Here is a 14,977-nt window from a genome sequence, read left to right as displayed (position 1 = left end):
TCACTTAACATCATTTTGCTTAAAGTAGCATTTTTCAGGAACATAACTACAGCGTGAAGTGAGGAGTTCCTGTATTGATAATTGTACTTGGAGCTTTGGAAAAGCAGGAGATAAACAAGATATTGTGGATGTGAACTGATCAGAAGCCCTCAAGCAGAGTCCTTTCAAAAGCTAAATAAAACTGCTACTGCCTACCACTAGCTGCAAATCCCTTCTCTGCTACATCTCAAGGTGACTGATCTCATCAAATTCCAACAAATCTCAATTATATATGACTCCTCGACTTCTTGCCCTACAGTTGTGGCCACTTTGCAACCCCTGCTAATATTGAGCAATTTCAGTAGATATAACCAACTTCCTTTGTATTTAGCAAGGTGAGTGGTATCCTCCCTCCTGGTTGAGTCAAACTCTGATGCAAGAGTATGTTACACATGCATTATGCTGCAGGATTTCATTAGACTTGAGAATGGCAATTTTATCTGACAATATTTCCATAAGTGACTTAGAAGTTTTGTGGGTTTTTAGAATCTAGACTGACTTGGGAGTTATTTTGAAGTGGCTGTGTGCACAGAAAAAATACTTTAATAATCCTGAATATTTAATAAGATACCTTACTTGAATTATTGATCTTATTCTATAGTAGTGACATCCTATCTCCTGGCAGGTTAGCCATACAAACTCAACAAATGGTGGAAGAATAAAAGAGTTATTTAAAACCAATTATTGTAGTATACTGTATTTACAGTAACAAAGTCCACCAAAATGGATATAAGAAAAGGAGGTATCCGATTTTTTTTGTTACTGTTCCAAAGCTGGATTCGAAAATTGGATTTATGATGATGAAGAAATTATCTGACACAGTGAAGGACAGTAGAGATAGATAACATTAAGAGTCAAACTGAGGGATGTACAAGAAAGTTCAATAGCTCTAAAATTTTTAGAATCAATTTTTCTCATGTTGCCAGAGCATAATTGTAGGAATGTGCACTTTTCCTCTGTAGCATAGGTGATCCAATGGATCAGCTAAAGCCATTATTTTCTCCCAGTCATGCAGTGTGTCTCACTGAAGTGAAACAGCTTAGAGGTCCATTAAAAATGTTGTTGGTATGCACTCAATGGGAGTGGGGTGTTACTAGAGAATATGAGCTCATGTTCATTCAATTTATTTATGAAGTACCAACAGTTTTCTCTAGTGCTGTGAAGACACAAATGTAAAGTCAGTTGTTATCCTGTCCCATGATAATCATATCATGCTATGAAGTTTGAGAATGAATTCAGTAATGTGTATAGAGTCCTTGGTCTGGGCATGATACAAGGTGTTCTGTTCCAAAAGCCATTTTCCTTACAATACTACATTCAAAAGTAAGAGCAGGGTTGAAGCCTACTCCTGACACATCTTGTAGACTGGATATATCTTGGTCCCTGCCCGGAATAGCATAGTCTAAAAAAGACCAAAAAAGTAGGACGAGCTGAGAGGCTTAAACGTTGTTGTATGTTTTGTCATCCAACTTCACTTTTTTCCTCCTATGTAGTATTGGGATGGAGAAGTCTATTGTTATGAATAGAGTAAAAATAATAATACCTAGTTCTTTGTGCACACCAAAATCAGGATTAAAGTTCCCCTTTTCTTAAGTGTTTCAGCTGAAGACAACATTCACACTCCAGCTCAAGCCAGTAGTCTGTCTAGTCTCTTACCCTAAATCTGGCAGAGGTAAGTGCACTGTTGCTCATAATGCACCTAACCAGCTATGCATTAATCTATGTGAAAAAGGAGAAAGTATTTGCCTTGTAATTCTGCTTCCCTGAAAATATCCCCTTGCTCTTTAACACTGAGTTTTGCTGGAGATGCTCTCTCCAGTGTGCTAGTTCCTTAATATAAGACTGGCAAAACTCTCCAAGATCTTCATGTTTTTGAACCTTGAGAGTAGCAATAATAGGAGAAGCACACAAGTCAGGACCCCTCCCGGCTGCCACAAGCAACACTCCCTGCTAATTTATGTGGTGCAATTAGTTTCTTCAACCCATGAGGGAAGACCAACCCCCAAAGTAGCACATTTAATAAGATCAATATAAGAATTAAAAATGTACTTCAAAGAAAACAGAAAAATTAATCGTGAGAGAAAAAAGACCTCTATGAGGAGCTGAAGTCACTGAGCCAAGAGAATGACCTTCCAAGAAACTTAAACTGACAGGAATTGAAAGGTTCTAAAAGAGCTTATGTCAGAAGCACTTTACTATACCACAACAACAAAAACAGGGGAGGGAAGGGAATAGATTGTGAAGTTCATAACACGGGGTTGATGAGGCACTAACCTATCTTTGATTAGTTCATGATTGGCTGAAATATCTGTTCAATTTAAGAGTGGATGAAGTTAATCTTTAGTAGACTTGGGTCATGAAGGTATGAACAGCTTTTGGCAGGTCATATGAAGAACTAAATTGCCCCTGATCACACATCTTTTCCACATGGAGTTACATGTTCTTTTGATAGGTGGCTGCTTCTGAGGTACCAGGAGTACACATATCACCTGCCTGGAGATACTTATGACTGTTGATCTTTATTCTTCATCTTGTCTAATTACTATTTTTAATGAGACAAGGTGGGTGAGGTAATATCTTTTACTGGCCCAAGTTCTGTATTGTGGTATGCAGTGTAGTTGTAGACAGGTCAGTCCCAGGATATCAGAGAGACAAGGTAGGTGAGGCAGTAGTTGGTCCAGTAAAAGATACTGCCTCATCCCCTTGTCTCTCTAATATCCTGGGACCGATATGGCTACAACTACACTGCACACTATTTTTAACATTTACAACAGACCTAAATTCAGGCATTTAGACTTAACTCACTCAATGTTCAGTTGAGATGGAGGTGATGCTTCAGGGACTGCTTCTGACAGTAGGAGGAGGAACCTACATGTTGGGATTCTTGCCAACACCTCTTTCCACTCGGCTTTCCAAGAAGTCAGTTCAATCCAGACTTTGTCACTCAGATATCTTTATTTGGCATACAGGAAAGCTACGCTGAGTTGATCAGACTCAAGCATAGGGGGTGGGTGTAGGGCATACCATACATCTAAAAATACACACCAAACCTCTTCCTTTGTGTACATTTACACACTACATTGCAGATACATAGCATCACACACTTAGGGACTGACTTGGTTACTTTGTAGGAACCAGCCCGTTATAGCATGCTCAATAGAAGCACTGTCCATGCATGACTTTCTCTGTACCTCATCTTGTGTTCTAGGTTTATCTTGTCTATTATAAATGCTTCCTTGAGTGTCTTCCCTTATCTTAGCTAGTACAGACATTCTGTCACTTAGCTTATCGACCCATTAATGTATCCTAATTAGCAAACCCATTCTGTTTCCAGGCTGCTGATTCATTTAACTCCCAAATCCTGTCTCCTAAGAAATGAGACCTCACCCATGTTATTATGCAGGTCAAGCCAGGCCTACCTTCCACTGTTTTTGGTTTCCTTTTTTATATTGCAGTTTGTTTTATTTGCATTATATTATTGTTTTGCTGCAATATTATCACCCAGCAAAACTGCAATAGTTGTAATTTTTTGAACCACTATAAAAACTAGGCTTAAAGTATGCATCAGCGTGCGCAAGCTCACCTCCTTTGGTATAACCACCAGCTTGTAATCCCACATTATGGGATGGCTTTCATAGAATCATAGGACTGGAAGGGACCTCAAGAGGTCATCTAGTCCAGTTCCCTGCATTAACGGCAGGACTAAGTATTATTTAGTATTATAAGTATAGTATAAGTATTTGCTCTTAAAGCGTTCTTTTGTAATTTTAACATTGCTTTTATTTTAACTACATTATGAAAAACTAGTATAAAATATAAAAATCTTTCCATTTATCACCAGATAAAGCAGAACACAGGCTAATTAAAATAACATTTCCTGGGTCGTACCAGAAGTGGTCCGCTTCAGCAAATGCACAATACTTGTTCTTACAGTATGATGATATGATGATAATGGAGAAGTAGGACTTTTTATAAACATGGATGAAACATCTGATTCATAGGTCATTGCATAGGCATTCAAATAGTTAAACTGCATTAGAACAGTCATGGGATTATGGTAGCAAATCGTGTGATTCTTGTAGTGGGGGATCTGCCACTTGACAATGTCCTTTACTTGTCAGTAACACTTCCAGCCTCAGTGCCACCCTCTTTCAGGATTCCAGAGACAGGCCACTGCCTTTCCTTGACACTGAACTGCAGCAACTTCTGAATATTTTATTCATTCCCAGACATATTTATATATCTAGTGACTCTTGTTTATTCTGTATTTATCTTTATAATTTTATAAATTGCATTACAAATGAAGAAATTTAAGCTGTATAAAGATAATGCAGTTTATACATAAAAGTGTGTTTGTTTACGCAACAAAAGGACTCTATCTATATAGCCTATTACCATAATATCTGAGCACCTCTTAATCTGTAACATAGTTATCCTCACAACACTCATTATCGCCATGTTACACCTGCAGACTGAGGCATGGAGAGACTAGGTGACTTTTGGCAGACCTGAGTCCAATTCCAGTCCTAGGCTAGCATCCTAATCACTGGGATATCCTTCCTCCTTGAACATCAACTTCTTAAACTCTTTCCATGCCATTTTGACTGAGTATAAAATCTTCAGTTTTAAAAACAGGCATAGGAGGGCCTCTTTAGTAATCACTGCAAGCTTTCTGTGACTCAAGAACTTCATATGTAATGGTGCATTCAAACAGCTGGTAATGTCAACTTTTTTTTTTGCTTAAAAATTTATTGAATTCAACACACAACTTTAAAATCTTACACAGACAATGAGTGCTCAGGTTACATGCTTGCGCAAATAAAAGTTAGCAATGAGTACAAAGTGAACACAATAAACAGGGAATATATCTCACTGCCAGACTTCCAGAGACTCTGTGAAAACTAGGTCAATATGGTATCAAACAAACCAGGGCTGGAGTGCTTTACTGTTCAGTTCCGTACAAGCAGTAAAAAAAATAAAAATAAAATACAAAAATAAACCCAGACTAAAATAATCCTTTTCAGGCTAATGAGTTTTTCTGTCATGAGATTGTCCAACACTTTGCAGAACCAAGTTTCTCTTTTAATTGAAAACCATTCTCTCTCCAACTATGCAAAATGTATGAACTGATGACCAGCCAAATTACAGGTTTCTAAATGCTTTTAAAATAATTAGAGCTAAAAAAAAAAAAATAAATAAAAAAAAATCAAGAACTTGAATTGGTTGTGTCCTGGTGACACACAAACTGCCTGAACAAACTACAATAAACCTGGTGCATAAACACACAAACGACTGTGAAATATGGAATGTTGTTTTTGCCTACCTTCTTACTCTGAAAACTGGCTTTTAAAAATGCATTTCAAAGTAGTGTACAGATGCCAATTAGTTAATCTAGTTTATTTACAAGGTTAAAAAACAACCACAACAAGCAAATATTTTAACAGTGGTAAAGCCATTTGCAGCAGACCCCTAACTCTACCATATTAGAGGTAATTGAAAACCAGAAGTTTCTACCATCCCACCCCACTGACTAAGAGTTCTCCCCGCAAGGAAGCATTTGGAAAAATAATGCAGATTTCTTGTAAAAGTAAGGAAAACCCATGGGATTTTTTAAATAAACTATTTAATAAAATACTGAATTCTTAAGACAGTCTCTTATTTATGAAAGTTAGAGATGAGCTCCAATTGAAGTTTTCATTGAAATTTCCCCCCAAAATCAAGTGTAATTAGACAAGGGCAAAATTTTTATCTGAGCATGACAAAGTTTGCAGGGGTTTTCTGGGACTTTGCATGGGACCCATTTCTAATTTTAAAAGAAAACAAGTGTCTCAAAGGCAATTTGGATTAAAATGGAATCCACATTTTGGATTAGAATTACAGAAGAAACATAATAAATTAACTCACATGCAGCAGACCCCTAACTCTACCATATCACATGCCTGTCACACTTACTTTTTGAAGACTCAAATTTGCCTGGAATGCCGCTTGTATTTTTAATATTTTTGTTTCTGAATACTTGCCATAACAGACTGATGTCTGGTATTTCTGAACCAAAGTTTCAAGAGAGAAAAATGGTTATCATTTTTCCACTAGTATAGCTACAGTGAAGCTTCAAAAAGGTTTCACTATACAGCACCCGTTATCTTATATAGACAGTATGTGCCTTGTATTTAACATGTCTATTTATTCTTTTCATAACACCCACTGTATTTCCATTATTATTTTGGACATTTGTGCAAACTTAATGACACCAAGATATCTGGACACGCCTAAGGTTTGTTACAAGGGTGTGCTGCTAGCATTGACTTTTCATTAAAAAAGAAAAATTGGCACTGAAGTATTTGAGGAAGCCTGTGAAAAACTACATCAAACTTGTAAATTGATATAATGGAAGTCTAATTTTAGACCACAGATTTTTATCACATTATATAGACAAATATAGTGTTTTAAAAGGCTGACATCAAGAGCTTTATTTTCCATTATCTGTAGTAATCTCCTAAATACTTGAAAAACAACATAATTTATTTACCAAAGTTGTCTGACACATTTTGTTTCTTCCAACAGAAGACCGAAATGGCCTTTTTTGTTTCATTAGTCTGTGTATCCTTAATCATAATGCTAGCATAGCTTTTTGAAGCGGGTTTATTTTAGTTTGATAGTAGAGAGCAGAAAAAACATTTCTGTTTAGGTCTTTTTAAAGTGACTTTAATTTCAACAATAGCCTGTAAAATGATTTTAAAAAATCAAGGCCAGAATTAGTCATCTCAAACTAGCACCTAAAATTGCACTTTTTTCTTTGTTTTAATGGAAGACTGATTTCAAAAATTCATACTCAAGCTGTTTTCTCAATACTTACAACTGTTTCCCCTCTGTGATTCAACCCTACCACAACTGTATGGATGGAGTAGAAAATTAATTCAATGATATCTAACTTTGATTAATGAAGTGCAGATAGCATGACTCCACTGAAACAAGAAGAGGAGCTGTCATGGAAGAACAGAAAAATTTTTTAAAAGAGAAAAGGCTATTGGCATTGGTGACTTATATTCATGTCTTAAGAGGATTTATATGAAACAGGCAATGCATGATCCTAAGTTGGAACAAACACATCCCATAGCTAATCACATTTGTGAAGGCAAATTGAGACATCCAAGATGAGGAGAAAGATTTCAACTACTATTTCTCTCTGAAGTCCTAAGCCAGCAATTGATATTGAATGGGGAGACTGCTCTATGTCAAGCCTCACTGGCTTCAATGGGGCTCAGCACCGGTGCAACAATTTGCCTGCACGCTATTCATTTAGTTTGCTGTGTCTATGCAAAGACACCTTGCACAGCAGGCAACCAGTTGCAAGAAAGAAATGATTAAATTGTGTGAATACACTTTGAGCCATTCATCTGACAAGTTCTTGAAGACTGCATAAAAATAGTCCACATTAAACTGTTTCCTCTCTTCAAGCTGACGTGCATTTTACACTACCGAGCTGCAGAAACCAACCAAATTAATAGGCTAATCTGTGTCCCTCTACAACCCCACCTGTAAGCGCAATTAGTTAATGCTACTGTCAGCACTAAATGGGCAAAATGAAGAAAAATGAGAAATATAGTTAGTGAAAACCAAGACAGGGAAAAAGCAGCAAAATAGGAGCTAAACCTGAGACAGCACTTATGGTGAGTGGAGGGCATGTTGCACTGCCTAGGACATGCTCAGCACCTCACAGAATCCCAGCCCAGAGGAGGCAGGCAGAAAAGGCAGTTGTGTTACTTCCCTCTGCACAATATTCTCTCTCTCCTCACCCAAGAGCTTTCTTGGACCCTAAAGTTTAGTGGGCTACCACCATACTTAATTTAGGCATAACACAACTCCCCCTCAAAAAGATGTGAAAAGGGTTGAGAATTACACAATTTAGAGAAAGAGATAATACATTACTGAAACACAGTAATTCCCTTTTTTTATGATCCAGTGAATGTGGCACTGGCTTGGAAAAGGAACTGAAACCCAGATAACACTTATTCTTCTGTTGCGTCCTTTTCGGTACACTTACCTCATAGCTACATGAGCTATTTGGCATCAACATTAACTGTTTTAAAAACACATTGAGGTCACTTAGTCTGCGACAAGCACAAGACCTAGGAAAAGGATATGAGTGCAAGAGCTTAAGTGACCCCATCCTCAAGTAGGGCTCTTGAACTGCAGCTCCCATGTCCTGATCAGCTCCAGCTGGGTTCTGGTTTATAGGTAACAGATTAAAAAGAAGTTCTGCTTCTGCTGTCATGCTAGGAAAACACACAGCAAAATATAGTATAAGTGACTGTGATCAGGCATGTGTTTCATAGGCCAGCACCTTGCTCAAAGACACTAGTCTGTCGGCGTACTATAAGGAGGCGCATTGAAACTGCAAGACAGCAAATTTAAAACTGAGATTAGAAACTGCTTTTTCTTTTATGCGATGTGTAACAAACCTATGGAACTCCTTGCTTTAAGAGAAAAGTGAAGCCATAATTAGGTATTTAGATAGACAAGAACATCCAGAGTTACATGAGATAGGATAAAAAGTGTTTTTTTTTAAAAGGATATAAGTCCCCATGCTGCAAGGCATAAGTCAACCTTTACCAGCAGTTAGAATTTGCTTCTGTGTGCAGGTTACTATGTAATTGGCCATTATATGACTTTTTGCACTCTAACAGTACAGGACTTATTCCTGGTCATTGACAGAGACAGAATACTGGACAAAGATGGTCCATCGGTCTGATGTAGTAAAGTAATTCCTACTGTTTGGTCTTTTCTTGCGTAATGAAGATGTCATGTTGGTGATTGAGTTGGCATAGAAAGTCTCCCATGCACAAGTGAGCATTTCTTAATGTCACAACCAGTTATGGTTGGCCTTTACATAGTCAGCAATATGATGTTCCCTACCTTGAAAATGAGTTCTGAATCACAGTGGATATAAACTCTACAGTAGGATTATCAAGAGTCTGTGGCACATCACTAATTTTGGTGATAGATTGTCATTTCGACAGTAATACAAAATAAGCTGTAAAACCAATATATAACACTGTGTATGCATGAATATAAAAATAAACCACACCATCAATATGTAACTTTAATACTCCATCCCGAAAATAGTCATCTTCTCAACAGTCTTCTGTACTGAGGAGCTGGTTCTCATTCTCATATCCATCAGGCAGGTACATTTTCCTTAGCTGATCTGACTGCGGAATGGAACTACCATTCTTTACGTGGCGAGACAGGAAAGCTCGCACCGATGGATGGTCAGCTTTCTCAAGTGGGATGTTAGCTTCCAAGCACATCTTCACAAAGTCCTGGATGACACTGATTTTCTCTGTCTGAGTAGCACTGTTGCATTGGAGAGAAGCAGTCAGAGTCCTCTGCTTCTTTCTGACACTCTGCTCTTCAAACTCTGCCTTCCGCTTTGTATGAGTTTTAGACTTGAGATGGTCATTGATTGCAGACTTGCGAACGTGATTCAGGACCACATTGCAGGAAGTACAGAACAATTTCCCTCCATCTTCATGCAGTTCACTCCCAAACTCGGTTACACGATCCCGAGGGGTCACATACAAAGCCGTCTTAGAACGGTTACGGGAAGGAGGAGCTTTCACTCCAAATCGCTCCATTGTTGTTTTCACTACGCTTTTTTTAAAAAAACAAGACAAATACATATCAGATTCACGTAAGTCAAGTGGCCTAGGCTCCACATTTATATATCTAGATGTATTTTATTCACTTTAGATATAACTGTGTGCAAAATATTGTACATGCTAGATATGACCACCAGGAAGCCAATGTGAGAGATGTGTACTCAAGAAACAACATATAGAAACGTCAAGATAATTTAGATATCCCACTCAACTATCCTACAATAGTCTGGGGAATGCAGAGTTTTACTTATGATTCAGATTTGTTTGGTTAATAAGTCACCTTGAACAGCCTGTGAGAGACACAAGAACCTACAGCTATCTATTTTAAAATGTTTACACCAACTGGCTGACATGGTATTTATCTTGAACAACAGACAAATTTCCAGGAACTGAGACAAAATTACATGAATGGAAGAATGTGTAGCCTCATGCCATGGTGAAAAGGTTTCTGTTGAGGCAGAAATTTCTCCTGAACGAGGGTAAAATGTTCTAAAGTTTCTATAGCTGCAGAGGAGGCAGGACCCAGTTTTAAATAAATTCAGACTGCTCATCACTGGCAATTAGATGTGTACTTTAAGAAGAGATTTTTACTGTTAGAGAAATGTAGCTTCTTCCCAACTACTTTTATTAGACAAACTTTGGATTTTGATGCATAACTACTGTTTTGAGAGTAAACATTGCTTCATTCTGTTTACCTCCTTCGAATCAATACCCTTTATTCCAGAAAATACACCCTTCTCAATGTAGTATTAACAAGACATTGCCAAAAATTGCTAATGGAAACACTTGACGCTTTGTCAGAACTAATTTGAGAATATCCACTCTCTGTCGACTCATATCCCAAATACGTATGTATTTAAATTAGAGTCTGAAAATAAGAGTGTTAAGGGATTACCAACAGAAAGCCCTACTGATCACAGCATTAGACAGGAACAGGCAACCCTTGTTCCTTCACAGGGCCCCACTGAAATCAACAGACAACTTGCATCCATCTCATTGCAAAAGTGGGGCCTAGGTTTTTGAAGCATGGGGTGATGTATCTCTGAGACGAATGCACAGATGTTACCTCTGTTTGGCCTAAACCCTTCACAGTAAGTAGTTTGCTGTCACAAAGGCAGCATACGGTGGGTGTCTAGGGGAGGGATAAGAAAAGAGACTGAAACAGGGGGTGCTGAGAGCTATGACGGGGGGCGAGGTGTCTGGTTCTCGCAGGGGACTCGCTCGCTAACACCCACTCACCCGCTGTCGCCCGCCCATCCCGCTCCTGCAGCGGACCCGGCCCCCCCGGAATGAAACACCCCCCCCCCCCGCCCGCCCGCAGCCCCCATGCTCCCCCCCCACCTAGTCTCTCCCCCCGCCCCATTTACAACCCGCCCCCCCCCCCCCCCCCCCCCGGTACCCGCCCCAGCCGCGAGCCGATCCCGGCTCCCCGCGCAGGGCCAAGAGCGCAGCGCCCCCCTCTCCCACCCATCTCGCGTCTTACCACCCTAGGGCGGCCGGGGCCCGGCCGGGCAGCCCCCGATCTCCGCCCCCTGGCGAGCGGGCTCTGCACAACCCGCGGCCGCACCGATTCACCCACCCTACCCGCCGCGGTAGGCGGGACGTGGCAGCCTAGCGACGTCTGCTCCAATCAGTGAGCTGTTAACCGAAAGAAACATGTCAGGGACTGGTCGCCGGGCGAGACTGCAAAAAGATGAGCAAAGCTACCGTCCATTGGCAGAGTTGGGGGCGGGAAAAATCTGATGGTGGAGAGCTCTTTCGTCCAATCTGGAGGCGGGGGGAGGGATGCTCACTATGAGGGACGGATATCAAACCCAATCAGATGTAGGGGAAAAAAAATGTGTTCTGAAATTGATTGACTTCACCTCTTACCAATCACAAGGCAGAACCGAAGTAACGACGGTAGTTTTCATCCAATCAAGCGCAAGCGATCCGAGACAGGGCGAAGGGAGGAGTTGAGGGTGAAAGATCGTGGGCCGCTCTTCCTCCCTCTCTCCCGTTCGCCGATGATTGGCACGTTCAGTAGCCCGTGAGATCGCGGCCGGTGGGAGGTGCCGGATGTGAGGTGCAGGGGAGCAGGCGGGCCATCCGGTGTGTCGGGGCGGGGGCGGGGGGCTCGGTACGCGCAGGGCGGCCGGAGCAGCATGGCGGAAGACGAGAGCGATCAAGAGTCGGAGCGGCTCGGTGAGGAGCTGGAGGCCATCGCGGGGCCGCGCCTCCTCGCCGGGGTCTCGCCCGCGCTCAGTAGCCAGTATTACTGCCGCCGCTTCTGCCAGGTGAGCGTCGCCCCGCCCCGCCCCCGGGCCGCTCCTCGCCCCTCCCCCCGCCAGCCTGGGGGGTGTCCGGTGGCTTGAGGCCGGTTCGGTTCCCACAGGCCGGGGGGGGAAGGGCGGCTCGGCTCGGTTCCTCCCGCGGGCCCGCGAAGGGGGAGGGGGCCCGTCCGGCAGGTGTCGTCCCGTCCCTAGAGCGGGGAGCCCAGTCTCGCCCTCCCCCCCCCCACCCCCCCAGGGGTCGGTTTGGGACCGAGCCCTGGCGGTGGCTGGGGGCGGCCGCTCTCCCCGTCCGATCTGCGGCCTCCTCCCCTGGCTGCCGGATGTGCCGCCCCCCACCGCCCCGTGGCTCTGCCGCGGCCTTCCCCGGTGTCACGGGCGGGGTCGGAGGGGAGCGCTGGGCGCTCGAGGACTGGCCGGGGCTCGGGCTCGGGCGTGTCCACGCTAGGGGAAGTGAGGCAGGAGAGGAGAGGAGGGGTGGGTCATGGGTCTGGCCGCGGCGGGGGTGGGAGGCTGTACAGCCACCCCAGGTTAGGCGTTGGCACCCCCCTGGCCAGAGAAATGGCAGCACGTGCTGAGTTGTTTTCTTGTGCGCTGGGGGCCAAACAGGTTGTGTGGCTTTTGTGTGGCCGGGGATCCTTGCGGGGAGGATTTCTGACACTGACCGTCGGTAGGAAACACTCGCCTAAATGTAGCGTCTCTCCCAGCGTACTACCAGGGCCCTCTTCTTAACGCCTTTCCTAATGGTTGGGTTGCCTCCGACATTCATCTTGAAGTAGCTTCCCGACTAGCTAACCCGAAAACTGCAGGTAGTTTTTTTTCTGTATCCTTTAATTGGACACCAGGCAGTACCTTCTGAGGAAGCATTGTCCCATTTAAGCGCCACCCAGCTATCTAGTATCTGGCCTAGAAAATGTCCGTGAATGTATTTCATTTCTAAACTTCTGACATACAGCTCCGGGAGACTTTTAGGACGGGGCGGGGGGGCGGTTGTCTACCAAAGTTCCATATTTTCTCAGCAGATATTGCCAGAATGCTGGATATTTTATGTTTTCAGTAATTTGCTTTCCTGTTGTCTCTTTGAATGGGACACTAACTTGACATTGAGTGTATTGAGATTTAGACCGTAAGCTCTTTAGTTCAGGGACTGCCCATTTGTTCTGTGTTTGTGCAGAACCTAGCACAGCATGGTCCATGACTGTGTGTGCTATGGTAGTATAAATAAAAATAATAAATGAGTCGAAAATAGTTGGGTAGTGGATTTACAGCCATATTTCTGTTGTTCAAACTTTTTTTCCCCTTTGTTGTGAGACACTCATATAAACATAAACTGCCAGCACACAATGTCAAAAGTACAAACTGAAAAATCTGTCAAATATTTCAGTTATAATATTTTAACTGTTGCTTGCAACAATAGTAGGGAAAAATATTCAGACAGAAGTTGTGACTTTGAAATTGATGGGCTGTCTTAATTTTGACAGGGAATGGTATATTTTTTTATCCAAGGATAGGCATTTGGTCTTAAATCTTTCCAGTGAAACTTGTTTTGTAATGCACCCTCTTCCCTCAGGAAGAAGTACTGGTGAGGTGATAGTTGTATATGCTAATCCCACCACCCACACAGGGAGATGAATAAATAGACAACAGGAAGAGGCCAAGACCAGAGAGGGAACTTGGATACAAAAAATGTATAATCCATTTTATTAGCAATACAGTGTTTTAAAGCACCAAACAGTTGGGTTTTGCTGCAGTTTTGTTGGCTAGAGATTTTGCAAAACTTTCCCAGCCTCTTACTCTTCTGTTTGAAGAGTGGAGGTGGGTGCTAATTTTGAGTGTGTGAAGGATTCAGTTTTTTTTTTCTTCAGGCAGTATACAAGTTTTCAATAATCCAAATCAAAGTAAGTGTCAGAACTTGTTTTCATTCTATCTGATTTTTAGTGTTGGCCAGATGAACAGTAAATGCAAATTTATGTTCTTATTCAAGGTATAATCCTTGGCGTGTTGTGGAAGTATCCTTGAGTCTCAAGGCTTGTCAACATAAGGCAGTGGTTTTCACATTGGTATATTTGAGCACTTTTAAGAGATATGTGAAAAAAATCCTATATTGGTGGACAGTGTACTTTATTTAGTAAGACTTGGCAATCCAATCACGGTTAGGGTCATTACATGTCTCAGATGGGGGTACAAGGTGGACCACACTATTTAGAAAGGGTTACACAGCCTAAAAAGTTTGAAAACCACTGGCATAAGGGATTTCTATTCCTGTGTAGCTGCATTATTCCAAATCCCCACCATAGAGGAGCTGCAGCTGTGTAAAGCAGGGTTTGCAGCTATGATTTATCATAGTTTGGAAAAGGATTAAGTTGCATATGTACAAGCCCCATATTAAATCAATGCGGTACATTTATAGTGAGGTTTGCAGTGGTGCAAAAAGCCCTCAACCTCAGTGTGCGTGCAGCAGAACTGCTCACTAATATAGAATGATGATATAAATTTCTAGATCCCAGTGACTTGCATTCTCTCAATTTGTTCTCTCATTTTAAAACTAACTCAAAAACAATCCGTCTTGCTATTAAATGCTATGTTACTTTGGCATTCCTTTTCTCATTTAGATATTTTCTTCATTCTCTAAACAATATCTTCTCTTCACTCAGTTCAGAACCCATCACAACATTCTAGACTCCTGATCTGAGCTTTGTGCTGGTTAAGTTCAACCAAGAGACAGGCCACTTCAGAACCTCCTCCCTCCCTTTTGTACCAATAAAAAAAGCTTGTACTTCTCCTTTCTGAAGTTCTTCAGTAGTGTGGAATTTAATTAACATCACTGTATTCCTGTTCCTTGGTCAAAGAGAAAAAGCAGCTGTGTGGATAATTTCTTAGAAAAGATGCTATGAGGTTGAACTGTCTAAAGGAAGCTATTTGTTCCTTTCCAAAATAGCAAGCAAACTGTTAAAATAACTAGGTTGCAAGTTAATATGGACAGTGGTATAAATCAGTGTCAGCAAA

General features: G+C 41.7%; 2 protein-coding genes across 2 annotated transcripts in view; one reads left to right on the top strand and one right to left on the bottom strand.

Moving 5' to 3' along the window:
- Positions 1-9,124: 9,124 nt before the first annotated feature.
- CGGBP1 (CGG triplet repeat binding protein 1) lies at positions 9,125-11,413 on the bottom strand. Its single transcript, XM_084646826.1, has 2 exons — positions 11,185-11,413; positions 9,125-9,693 (listed from the first exon to the last, which is right to left on the bottom strand). The coding sequence occupies exon 2, from the start codon at positions 9,675-9,677 to the stop codon at positions 9,174-9,176; it is 504 nt and encodes a 167-aa protein (XP_084502952.1). The 5' UTR covers positions 9,678-9,693; positions 11,185-11,413; the 3' UTR covers positions 9,125-9,173.
- A 405-nt stretch (positions 11,414-11,818) lies between these two features.
- The window catches only part of ZNF654 (zinc finger protein 654), a 59,844-nt gene continuing 56,685 nt past the window's right edge, over positions 11,819-14,977 (top strand). Inside the window, exon 1 of the mRNA XM_084621541.1 lies at positions 11,819-11,977. Coding sequence (XP_084477667.1) covers positions 11,846-11,977 — 132 coding nt within the window. The 5' untranslated portion in view covers positions 11,819-11,845. The remainder of the gene's footprint in view (positions 11,978-14,977) is intronic.

This window comes from Lepidochelys olivacea (assembly GCF_965140295.1).
Source record: "Lepidochelys olivacea isolate rLepOli2 genome assembly, chromosome: 1".
NCBI classification, from domain to species: Eukaryota; Metazoa; Chordata; order Testudines; family Cheloniidae; genus Lepidochelys; species Lepidochelys olivacea.
The sequence above is the reverse complement of the archived record's forward strand: the minus strand, read 5'-3'. Positions and strand labels throughout refer to the sequence as shown.

What these genes read in the sequence shown, in the direction of transcription:
- CGGBP1 (XM_084646826.1), bottom strand. Translation starts at nt 9,677, where the DNA reads ATGGAGCGATTTGGAGTGAAAGCTCCTCCTTCCCGTAACCGTTCTAAG.